Source organism: Melospiza georgiana, chromosome 2 (genome assembly GCF_028018845.1).
Source record: "Melospiza georgiana isolate bMelGeo1 chromosome 2, bMelGeo1.pri, whole genome shotgun sequence".
In the NCBI taxonomy this organism is placed as follows: Eukaryota; Metazoa; Chordata; class Aves; order Passeriformes; family Passerellidae; genus Melospiza; species Melospiza georgiana.
In genome coordinates, this window is record NC_080431.1 from 16,749,960 (window position 1) to 16,762,231 (window position 12,272).

General features: G+C 45.9%; 1 protein-coding gene across 4 annotated transcripts in view; it reads left to right on the top strand.

Annotated features, from left to right (window-relative positions):
• Positions 1-4,892: 4,892 nt before the first annotated feature.
• NAXD (NAD(P)HX dehydratase) overlaps positions 4,893-12,272 on the top strand; it is a 49,519-nt gene continuing 42,139 nt past the window's right edge. The window contains exons 1-4 of one of the 4 annotated variants that reach the window (XM_058044888.1): positions 4,897-4,976; positions 6,267-6,847; positions 8,049-8,420; positions 11,788-11,938. In XM_058044888.1, the coding sequence (XP_057900871.1) occupies positions 6,286-6,847; positions 8,049-8,420; positions 11,788-11,938 (1,085 nt within the window). In that variant the 5' untranslated portion in view covers positions 4,897-4,976; positions 6,267-6,285. The other 3 variants (XM_058044887.1, XM_058044890.1, XM_058044889.1) reach the window with 3 other exon arrangements.

Below are 12,272 nucleotides of genomic sequence, written 5' to 3' on the forward strand. Positions count from 1 at the left end.
TGTGGGCAAAAAGATTATGCACAGCTCCAGAAGCAACTGGAGGCAGACATCACCCGTGGCATTACAGCACTCTGAGCCTGACTACAAATGCAAGGCTTAGGGGCTGCAGGGAAAGCAACTACACAGCCTTCAGAGAAACCTGGGGACACAACTGCTAAAGTTCATATGCTGGATCTATGAGATAACTAGCAACACTTTACAGGGGGAAACAAAACCCAGGGAAGCCAGGTACCTGAAAGAGGAACCTTTCAGTGTTCAAATCCCTTTGTGAATACAGCACCTAGCCTTCCTCCAGCAGTCACATTCAATATCCACTATGATTTTCCAAGACTGAACTGAGCTGTATAACTTAAGGTAAAGCCAATTTATTTTTACAAATCTGTCCATCATTCTGAGTATTCATGTCTCTCTTAAATGCACACAAAACTTTTTTGAGCAAGGGGTTGACATTTGTATATGTACAATGGGTAAGACAATGCTCAGGCAAAGCCTTCAGGCTCAGTCACAACACAACTAAAATAATGTGTAAATGACATTACTGAACAGTAAAAAATTATATAAATGGTATATTTCATAATAATAGCAGTCTTCTAAATTGTGAAAATTATTGGATTTGGCAAATTTTACCTTCTGCCACCAAAGAACAAGATAAAGCAGTTTTTTAAAAAACTGTATAATTGCCCAGTATCAACTTTCTCATTATTCCCTATTAGAAAAGAGGCCATTTGTTTTAACATTTTGGTTGTTGCTTAAGAGATTTTACATAACTGTTTGCACTAGATATCAGGAACTTGTTTGAAGGATTTGGGTGAGTCCAAAAAACCTTCACTTCTACTGCACCACATAGATCATTCTTATTGCCTGCTCTAAGGAGAGCACAAACCAGAAACAGCCTCTTTATTGTTTCTCTCATGTTTGCTTCTCTCACCATTAACACTCAGCAGAAAGAGTGTTCACTTTGGGTAAAACAAAAATTACCTAGTGAAGCACAGGGCTTCACAAACATTATTAGACTGAGTATGTCTAGAAGTGATAATATCTGAGGTGCCCTGGTAGGAATATGAAGAATCACAGAAGCTGTAGGGGCAAACTTTTAACACAGTATTTAATCAGGTGCAGGTATGTTTCTTTCCATATACATTATGGAAAGAAACATTATTTTCCATCTTCAGCCCATACAACATTCCTGTTTGTTAAACTTTATAGGGAAACCAAAGCCATGTTGATGTGTTCTTGTAACAGCTTGTTGTCAATTGCTTGCTCCTGTCCTTTCTCTTGAATATAAAAATACACAAAGTGAAGTGACAGGAATAATTACTATAGCTTCAGGTGTTCCTAGTTTCTTTGTGGCCTACAGAGACATCAAACTAGTAAACTAAAATTTACACCATATAGCCACATTTTGTCCTGTACCAAGATAAACACATTAGCAGTGTAAAACACGCTCATTCCACTCAATTTAAAAACAGTAAATAGCACTACTAATAATACCTGCAGGATTTTCTCTCTTTTATCAGAACACCTATACAATTTTTGCCTTCTCTATTCTCTATTACACTATCAATTCTAACAGCTGTAATTTAGCTAGGTAATCATTCCAATGAAATTAAGACTTCCTTTATCTTTTTCACAATGAAAGGTGTTTCCAGACTCACATTTCAACAACAAAGAAATTCTTGGTGGTATTTTAAGGGCAGTTTCAACTAGAGCTACTTATTACTTCTGAGTTCTTCCATTACCTTTCTCCACATGTATGCTTAAACCTCTTATTGCCATTATTAATATGCATATGTTGGCAGGGATGTGTTTGTAATATTTATGATATTAAATGGTGATTCCAGTACAGGCTGTCAATTGTTTGAGTGGAGAGAATGCAATCAAAGGATGTTGCAAACTCTGCTATGGACACCTGCTGTCCACATTCACCATGGAATGGCTTTGGTAGGCAGGGCTGCACAACAGTTACCAAATGGGTGGAAAGGACTGAAGTGCTGAGTGGGTGCCAAGTCATCAGAAGCAAAGAGCCAACAAAGATTCATCAGGAACCTGCAGAAGAAAAGATGGTCCTGAATGGTCACTATTTTGGGGTCTCCACCTAGGGACATCTAGCTGACAGTCCATCCCTCCCCATATCGATTGTTCCCAGCAAGCACCAGCTGTCAGTGGCTGCTGCCATGCAGCACAAAGTCAATCCTCCAAGTTCTTGTCTACCTTGACAGTGCTACGACATTCTCAGGCTGGCTACTGATGCTTCTTCTTTTGGGTAGCTGGGGAGGTACAGAGTTAATCCACTAATGAGGAGGATGTGCTGCCTTGACAGTGCAGCTAGGGAAGGGTTAAAATGCTGGAACTCAAGGTTAAGATCAAGAGCTGGGGAAGGAGGGAAAAGACACTGAGGATGTGGTAGGGGCCAGCAACAGGCAATGAAGGCAGAATGATTTTGACAAAGAAGGAAATGGAACTCTGCAGGGTCATTCCTCCTTTCATGTTAGAGGGACAAGCAGAGAAAATGGCAGGACTGTCAGAAAAGAAAGCTCAATTAAAAAAAAATAGACAAGCACAGTATATTCCTGAAAAACTAAGTGCTTCTTGCAGCTGGTTTTTCTCTTCCTTTTTGGTGGGAGTGTGAACTTTTGCCTCACACACCTCCTACCTTCTGTAGTTCTGTTAAAGACCCTTTTTCCCTGCCTCATCTGCTGGTTAAGTAGTATTGCTGTTGCTGCACTCAGAGGTGGCACCAGAAGTTATGGATTTATTCTGTACAAGGTATGGAGATGGCAGCCAGTACTATACCAGAAGAAGGTACCTTGAGTTAGATACAGGGCAGGAGAATGTCAGAGGAGTGGCACCATGTTTTGCCCAAAGGTTTTACACTCCTGTGGTTATGCAAAGTTGTTGTGCACAACAAAGGTGTGCATAACAAGTTGAGGAACTGTGGCATAGGGGAAGCCCACAGACACCCTTAGGTTTTCTTCCACACACAAATTGAGAACTGGGTCCTCCACAAACAACTTCTGAGGGGCCTGCAGCATCAGAAGAATTCCCTTCCACCTCTGCTACAAAGGAAACCAGAGAATTCAGCAAAAAACATTACACCTGTATCTTTCTTCCTGTCCTTTGTTGGGCACAAGATATGCCTTTGGTAGAGACACTTGATGGGATGAAAAAAACATCCACATTATTCTTTCCCCCCTCTCTTCCAGACATTAAATCAGTGCTGGAATTATGGGAATCTACACATTCATTATCCTTCCAGCTGGAATCAAAGCATGAGTGTATGAAATGCGGTATTCAACTTATTTTTTTCTGGGTTAAAATTCATGTGCAAACTAAATGTGATTGTCTGTTTAATCTATCTTTTGGACTGCCACTCAGATAATCAGAGGGTAAAAAGCATTACTTGTGCTGACTGAATGAAGGGAAAATTTCACTGACTTGGTATTGGCTTTAAAATCATACCAGATACCGGGACCTATAGAAAAGCAACTTTTCAGCAAACAAGTTAATACTTGACAGTGAAGTCATCAGGTATCCAAGGTCCTGCTCCGGAACACGGGTTACTGATCAACCTGGGTCACTAAAAGTTCAGGTTGTCTGTCTCCTACTTTGCACACAGCATGGCTGCTTCAAACAATGCTTCTGTAGCTGAAAAACATAAATATCTCGTGCTTGGCTTTGGTCCAGGTAACACCAGCAGGTCTGTTTGACCACAGCTTATATATAACATAGAACAGTAAAGGAAAATTTTGTCTGTCTTCACCCCTTCAAAATATTAATTGAAAAGTGACATTTTACTGCCAGTTAGGCTACAAGCTTTTGAGTTAATAACAACACTCTTTCTTGAAATACCCAGGAGTCTACAGCAGAGATTACAGCTGTTCAGAGCTTTTAAAAAATGTTTCAGATTTCTCATGCATATAATCTTAAATTTCTCCTGGGTGACACTGCATTTTGATTCATTGTGTAGATTAAGCAGGTGCCATAGGAGCTGAGGTGAACATCAGATGGTAGATTCACCAGCTCTGTTGTGTTTTAAAGAAAATAATAATGGAATGCTGCTATAAAAATCACAGGATCACACATGTCAACTAGAATACAGCACAAAGTGCCGTATCTGGTCTTTCCTTAACCACCTCCAGGGATGATGGTTCCACCACCACCCTGGGCAGCCTATTCCAAGGTCTAACCATCCTTTCTGTGTTGAAATTCCTCCTGATGTACAACCTCCAGATGTACAACCTACACCTCCCCTAGCCCGATGTAAGACTGCTGTGTCCTCTTGTCCTGTCACTGGTTACCTGGGAGAAGGGCTGACTCCCATGTGACTGCAGCCTCCTTTCAGGTAGTTGTAAAGTGATAAGGTCTCTTGAGCCTCCTCTTCTCCGGGTTAAACAACGCCAGCTTCCTCACTTGCTGCTTACAGAACTAGTGTTCTAGACCAGCTTTGTTTCCTTTCTCTGGACTTGCTCCAGCACCTCAAGTGTCCTTTGTGGACTGAGGAGCTCAGAACTGGACACAGTACTTGAGGCGTGGCCTTACCAGTGGAGTATAGGGCAACTGATGTATATAGGGGAAAAAATGATGTATCTGAGCAAGAAATACCACCTTGGAAGCAAATCATACTTGCAAACGAGGAGTTTTCTCAGAAACACCTGGCGAGGTGAGGGATGGGAAGAGCGTGAAACAATAAATGTTAAATTCCTGGGTGTTTATAACCGCTGCCAATTAAAGGGCCGGGAAGACATCCCCAAAGCGCCGGGCTTTGGCCGGGCCAGGCTCTCCGAGTTCTCCCCTCCCGGGCCGAGCCGAGCCGGGCTGTAACACACAGCGCTGCGGGGAGGCGCGGAGCGGTGCCAGGAGGGCGCGCCCGCCCGCCCGCGGAGCCCGGCCCGGCCCCGGCGGAGCGGAGGCGGAAGCCGCGCCGATGAGCTGTGCGCGCTGGGCAGCGGCTGTGCGGAGCCCCGCGCTGGGCCGAGGTAAGAGCGGAGTGGCCCTGCCTTGTTCCCGCCAGGATGTGGGGACGGTGCCCTGCCATCGCCCTGGCCGCACTGGCCGCGGCCCTCTGGCTGCGGAGTGGCGAAGGTACAAACCTCCGAGCGCCGGCCCGGGCGGGAGGCGGGGCCGGGTGCTGCCGGAGCCCCGGGCGGTCGGGCCGGTGCGTGCTCCCCACGGGGGGAAAGGTCGCCGGGCCGGGCAGCCCCGCCGGGGGCTGGGCCGAGGCGGGAGGGAGGCAGTGGCGGCCTCGCGTGACGCTCCTGCCGGAGAGCAGAACCAAAGCGAAGGGGCGGCAGCGGGGCCCAGCAGGATGCAGCCCACCCCCGCCTGCCGCGGGGGCCGGCCGGGCCGCTCACCTGCTCCGCGGAGGGACGGCCGGGGGCGGGGAAGCGCTCGCAGACCCGACCCCCGGCACCGCCGCAGGGTCTGCCGAGGGCAGCGGCTGCCGGCTCCCCGCGGGCCTGCGGGCGGCGCCGGCTGCGGCGCGGCTGTGGTGGCGGCCTGCAGGGGCAGCGCTGCCGCGCGTCTGTGCGCCGGTGCGGGGGGAGCCCGCCCGGCCCGGCTCGGTGACACGGCGGCCGGGGCGCAGCGATGTCGCTGCCCGCGCTGGCGCGGCGCGGCGCGGCACGGCGGTGCGCGGGGGTGAGGTAGGCGCCGAGCGGAGCTGCAGCGCCCTGTGTGTGTGTGGGTGTGTGTGTGTGTGTGTGTAGGGACCGCGCTCCACTGCGGCGGGGAGGGAGGGAGGCAGGCGCACTGTGATGAGCAGAGCCTCCAAGTCCAGCCAGCGCCGTCGTCCTGTCGCTCCCAGCGGAGCCCGGGGCGGGGGAGCGGCAGCGCACGAATGACTGCCTGAGAGGGGGGAGGAGAGCACCGCGGCTCCGCGCCGGGTGCCTGCTTGTTTATTTTTTATTTGTCATCATCGTTTTCGGAGGGGGCGAGTCAAGGGGAAGATTTTTTTTCCTTTTTCTTTTTTTTTTTGCCACCTCACTACCCCTCTTGTTGCAGGTGCCCGCAGCTCAAAGCGGCGCCTGGAAAGTTTTGTTTGCGGGCTGCGAGCGGCGGCGGCGGCCCGGGATGCGGGTCCTGGGGCCCGGCTCTCCGCCGCTTCCCGCCGCACCGCGGCTGCCGGGGCTGGCGTAGGCGCCCCCTGGGAGAGCCGCGTGCGGGCATTAAACCCCCTCCCTCCTCCCCGCCGCCCTCCTCCGCCCCCTCCGTCCCTCCCTCTCTCCCTCCCTCCCTCCTTCCCTCTCCCCGGTGCGCGGCCATTGCAGTGACCCCGGCCGGCCAAGGATGATTACGAACACGCGGGGCTTCTTGTGGTCGGATCTGGAGACGCGGGCGCTGCTGGAGATCTGGGGCGAGGCGGACGTGCAGTCGGCGCTGGACGGCAACTTTCGGAACAGCCATGTGTACCGGGACGTGGCGTGCCGCCTGGCCGAGCTGGGCTTCGAGCGCACCCCCGAGCAGTGCCGCATCCGCATCAAGGGCCTCAAGCGGCAGTACTACCAGGCCCGGGACGGGCTGAAGAAGAACGGGCACGCCCGCAAGATATGCAAGTACTACGACGAGATGGACCGGATCCTCAGCTGCCGGGGGGGCCCCGAGGGCGCCCCCGAGCCGCTGGCCCCGCCGCCCGACGGCGCCCACCCGCCCGCGGGGCCGCTGGCCGCGCCGCCCACGCCGGGCACGCCGCACAACAGCCGCTCGCTGGACGCCGAGCTGGACGAGGACGCCGGGCCGGAGTCCCCCCGGGACAACTTCACCGAGGATTCCGGCGAGTGCTCTTCCTACGCCGACCACCCCATCAAGGTGGAGTGCCCGTCCTTCGCCATCCCCGTGCCGCCGGGGGACGGTGAGTACGCTGCGGGCTCCCGGCGCCGGCTGTCCTCCCCTCACCCCGCGGGCTCTCGCAGCCCCACTGCCGGCGCTTCTAAGTGGCTTTTTCCTTATCCTGCTGCTCCTGCCCCGTCCTTGGCGCTCCGAAACCCGGCCGTGCTTCCCCCGCTCGTGCACCTTGCGCGTCCCCGTGAACCGGGGCTGCTGCGGGTGCTGCCAGTGCTGCATGCCGGGGAGGGGGAGATGCTGCAGACAGGGACCCCAGAGAGTTTTCATCGGCATTTGTCAATGGGAAACCCATGGAAAACTAGCGCAGAGATTATCGAGACAAAGTGTCAGGTAGCATTGTACAAGAAAATAAGCATCCTTCCCGCTGGCGTGTTTTCCCGTTCCCTGCAGACTGAGTGCAGTTTTGCTAAACTGCATTAAAACGGTATTAAAACGATGATGACGATAATACCTGAAAAATCTCCTTATGTTGCAGCTGGGCCAGAAAGCTACGGGAGAGCTTTTACGTAATAAATTGCACGAGTTGTTTCAGAAACACTGTTTCTAACTTTACCGGCTTGCGGACAGAAGCAGCCCTTTGATAAAGCCTGTCCTTTTCCTGAGCGTTCTTTACCCTCCACATCTGTATTGTGGAGCAGCGGGGGAAATGTTGCTTGTTTGTTTTCAATCTAGATTAATGCAGGGTTTTTAATACAAACATGAACCTGTCTTCAGAAGTTGACATGACTTAAGAATCAGCCAACTGGTTGACGTTTAAGCAACCTTCTTTTTACATTTAAACCCCATCAAAGAGTTGTTTACACTAATGTTCTTTTGAAATGCAAATCTAGAATGCCAACAGACTGAAACTCAATTTAGATTAATGTAATTATCTGCAATAGACAAATGAGGCTATACTATTTAATAACCTTCACTTAAACCTTTTTAGAAGATGAAAAATACTCCCATTGTTGAAGTTTAGCTACGACAATTAAAAAATGGCTCTGTGATTTTTGTGTTACCCTTGCAACTTGGTAGAAGTTTGTGGATTTGCTTTGGTACTCTGAAAGAAGTACTATTTATGTCACATAAATACAGCTTGCATTGAGAAAGTGTAACCTAATGCTTTGTGAGACGTTAGGTCACCTCTTGTAGGGAGATTGTTTGCTGCTTTCCTCTTAGAAAATTGTTTTCCATCAGAAAAATAATAGATTCTTTCCTTGCTTTAGGCTTTAAAGAAGTCAGTGCTCCAACTATTACCCCACCTCTCAATCAGCCCAAAAGATCAAAAAAACGCCATACCAATTTGACATTGGATAAAATGATGGAAAAGTTCCTGCAGCAGAGCATGGATACAGACGAGAAGTTTTACAGATTCGAAGAGCAGAGGCTCAAAATTGAGGACAAGCGTCGGGAAGCTGAGCATGCTCGAGAACTCCAGATGTTACAGATGTTGGGACAGATGTTGGCTGGAATTTCTTCTTCGGTATCACAGAGGTCACAGTCTATACCAACAAGTCCACCTCGGAGAGCGAACCATCGTTCATATGCGGATAACTTTAATTATAATGCTATGACAGCAACACTTTCTCCACCGATAGGTACTTCCTTCTACAGCATAAATAAAAGCTGGGGTACTTTTTAAAACTTCTGTGTGAAAGCACTGGTAGTAAGCAGCTTTTGAAAAATAAAAGCTAATTGGAATTATTTAATACTGTGGTGAAGGTGTTTGTCTGATGTCACATGAAATTAAATCATTATTCGTACCATTGTACTGATTACTTAATACAGGTACATTAGTTATAACAAATTTTCATGAGCAAAATTATCCCTTTGGAACCCTGTAAACCTTGGGAACTTCTTTCCACATTCATGTCTCTGTACAGTGAAGTGAGAAGGAGTTGTATATGTAAAAGGCAGGTAGGAGAGTTGCTGGAAGCAATCTGGAAACATGAGTTACTCTGTAGCAGAAATATTGCTGCTGTTCTGCTTGAAGTTACCAAGCATAACCCAGTATATGAAGTTAAGGCTTTGCGTGTGTTTTTTCAGGGCTGGGAAAAGAGAGGAGTTGTTCCTACGCTGAAGTAAGTCAGATGTTAAGATCTAGCTTCTTTAAAATAAATTCCTTTACAACAAAATTCTGAATCTTATAAATATTGTATTCTTGTAGCAGGTGTAATAGAAGATGAAAATATTTGCTTGTGGTTTTGTTTTTCTACACCAGCTCTATAAATTCTATGGGCATCTGAGTTTACTTTAAAGTGAATGGCAAAGCAGTATCTCAAGAATTGGTATTTATGCACAAACTTCCTTCTGTACCTCATGTGTGGGCCAGAAGCTGATGGTAGCAATCATTATCAAACTTCTTGGGATCTGTGTGCCTGTGGCATTTATCTTCATCATAGTTTCTTTGTACCTGGAGGTAGGCTGCATGGGCAGGAGGAAATCAGGGATATTCCATCAGTGCTGGAAGTAGAGTCAGACTGAAGCTTAGTGACTGTAGCCTGCCATGTGGAAATGCAAAAACTCTTACTCCGTTCTAATTCTGATTTTCACACTGCTTGGAAGGAAAAAAGTGTAGTTTGGAAAGAGGAAAAAAAAAAAAAAGGAAGCAGCCAGCATCAGTGATGAATGCCAGATCCTAAGGGGCATTCCCTGAGTCCTGAGAGGTCCTTTCAGCTGTGTGTTAGTTATTGTTTCCCTGTAAAGTGCAGGCAGACTGGTGGTTAGGCCTGTTGAGGGTTTAGGCTGGCAGATCTGGTTGTGTTCCTTGAGTGGATAGCTGGTGTGTAGCATTTCCTGGTGGCAGCAGACTTTTGCAGATAATTTATGGGATATGAATGGATACAGTGTTTCAAATGTTCTCACTTTTAAAATTAAGGAAAACTGGTGTGCTTTAGAAAATCCCATAGGAAATTATTTAAGGTTCTAGACTGGGGTGAAGGTACCTACAAGGCCTTGCCATTACTTCTGAAAGTTTTTTCCTGAAAAGCTTAATTATGTGTAGCAACCTGAAACTGAGGTTCAATTTTTCTTGTTGGATTTCGTCATATAGGTGTACAGGCATATTGCACAATGCAAAAATTCATTTTATTTATTTTACTGTAGCGAGAGCAATTCAAGATTCTAATCTTCTAATTGGCAAGGGTGTAAAAAAGTGTTTATGCTAAAATGTGAGCACAGTGCTTCAGGCAACACATCTTTTAAGGAATTAAGATTTAATTTGTTGAGAGCTGAATATGCCATAGTGATTCTGTAGGTAGAGTAGGGCTATATTAAGAATGGCTTTTTGCATAATTCTCTGCTTTCTCTCCATTTATTATGTAGTGATTTTATATTCACACGTGAACAAGAACCAGCAGCAAATAAACACAAGGCCTTCTTAGCAACACTGCAGTTTAAGGGTCCCAAGCTACATAATATTTTTGTGTGGTTGAAAACCAGCAAGTGTGTGAAGTGTGATTTAAAGAAAATAATCTGCCCTGTTTTCAGAGGAGCTGAGGATTTTGTTCTCCTCTGGGTCACTGCAATACTAATTTGGCTGTAATCCAAATCAGGTTGTGGGTTTTTTCTTTTATTTTCATTCCTTTCTTTTTTACCCCTCCCCCATTTTTATTATTTCTCAGCAAGACTGGGATGCCTGTATTCAAGAGCAAAAGATCAGCCAAGAGTATTTATCATTATTGAAGACTAAAGCATACTATTACTGAAGATTAGCATGTTTGGTTTAGATTCTGTGAAAGACAGAGAAAAAGATTTATTTTGCTGATAGCGCACAGACGTGGAATTTTCTTGTTTATTACATTTTTTCCCCTTAATATGCCCAGTACTTCTGGAACAGAAATTTTCTTTTTTTTTTCCTTCTTTTTTCTTCCCCTCTATATTTTGGAGTTGAGGGTTTGGGTTATTGAGTTGTGTACAGCTGAAAATAAGGAATATCATGGGAATTATTTTCTACATAATTATGTTTTACATGTGTAGCAGTTCTTTTTAGAAGATCTGTAAAAAAGAAAGTAAGCATGGCTATGATCTAGAACACTGATATTAGCATTCAAATAAGCCACTCTTCTGAGCAAAGTTTTACAGGTAATGAGGAGCTTTTAAGAATTTGCTCTTTTAGTGTATTTGCTGCAGTTTATAGTTAACATATTGTTGATAGAAGTAGTGATCTTCACATTTTCCCCGTGTTAGGTAAATGTTTTGGTTCTTTCTAGTTGTAATTGTTGAAGTAACTTTTTCTTCTAAATTTTTGTAGCCTTTGGAAAGAGTAATTTGATACATAGCCTACTGAGTGTGCAGTTGTTTTAGTATGTGGCTTGACATGTGGCTTTGCATCAGAGATTTGGAGATGTATTATAGCTAAAAATGATCTTTGTGTGATATTTGTGATGTTTGCATCTAGTGTGTTGGATTATAGTTTTGCAGAAAGACTTTCACTATGCTTTGTAACCGCCTACCAAAATAACAAAGCAGTGATTCTGCTAAGAGGTGGAAGTCTTTAAGGGGATGCGAAATATAAGGTAGGGTGTACATTTAAAATTTGGTTTCAGTTGCTTTGTGCTTGCTCTGTGGATGTGTTAGTCGTTACTAAGTGTTCCTGTTTCAGTTGAGCTTAATTATGGAACTGATTTCAGGCTGAACTAAGAAGGTATTTCTAGTTACTAAATGTTCATGTAACTATTCTGGGTTGTTGCTTCTTTCTGTACCTGAGCCCTAAATTAGGACTGTGAACAGTCAGTGAGAATATTCTCTTCATCAGACCCTGAATGCATTTTTATAATCATCACCTTCCCTAGTTACTCACTGTTCTAAAGGCCTTTAAGTGACAAAGCATTTGGATTTTAGAAGTATGTGACTTTGTGTATCTTTGTGTGATTTTATTAGTGTACATGAGTGCTTAAAAGAAATGCTTGGCAGTAGTTTAAGGAAGAACATTCTTTGAAGTAACACTTATTTTCTTCTTTTCAGTTATAGAGAGGTCTTTTTCACTGCACAGAACACACACTCTGAAGGATATGGAGAATATTTTCCAGCTGGTGCGCAATGTTATCCCTCCTCTCACAGGGAAAAAGCATAAAGGTCAAGATGGTCGTATAGGCATTGTTGGAGGATGTCGAGAGTAAGTTAAATAGAAATTTGATTTTTGCTTCTGATAAAGCTTCAGGATTTCATAACTGCCTGGAGAAGCCATTCAAGCTCACCTTACACTTAAACCACAGTTTTCCGGAGAGCTCTAGGACTCCATCATCATGACCATGCATACTTAGGAAAGAATACAGTACCTTGCAGATATGTTGCCAAGTTTTTATACTGAATGTTATGGGAACTTAAAATGCTGTTTGTGTCTACCTTCTCTGTCTTTTTTGACCACCAAAAGCTGTTAGTCTTTTCCCATTGCATGGTGAGGTTTTAGAATAAATAGAGTAACACAGTGGCACATCTGATTTTTTGCC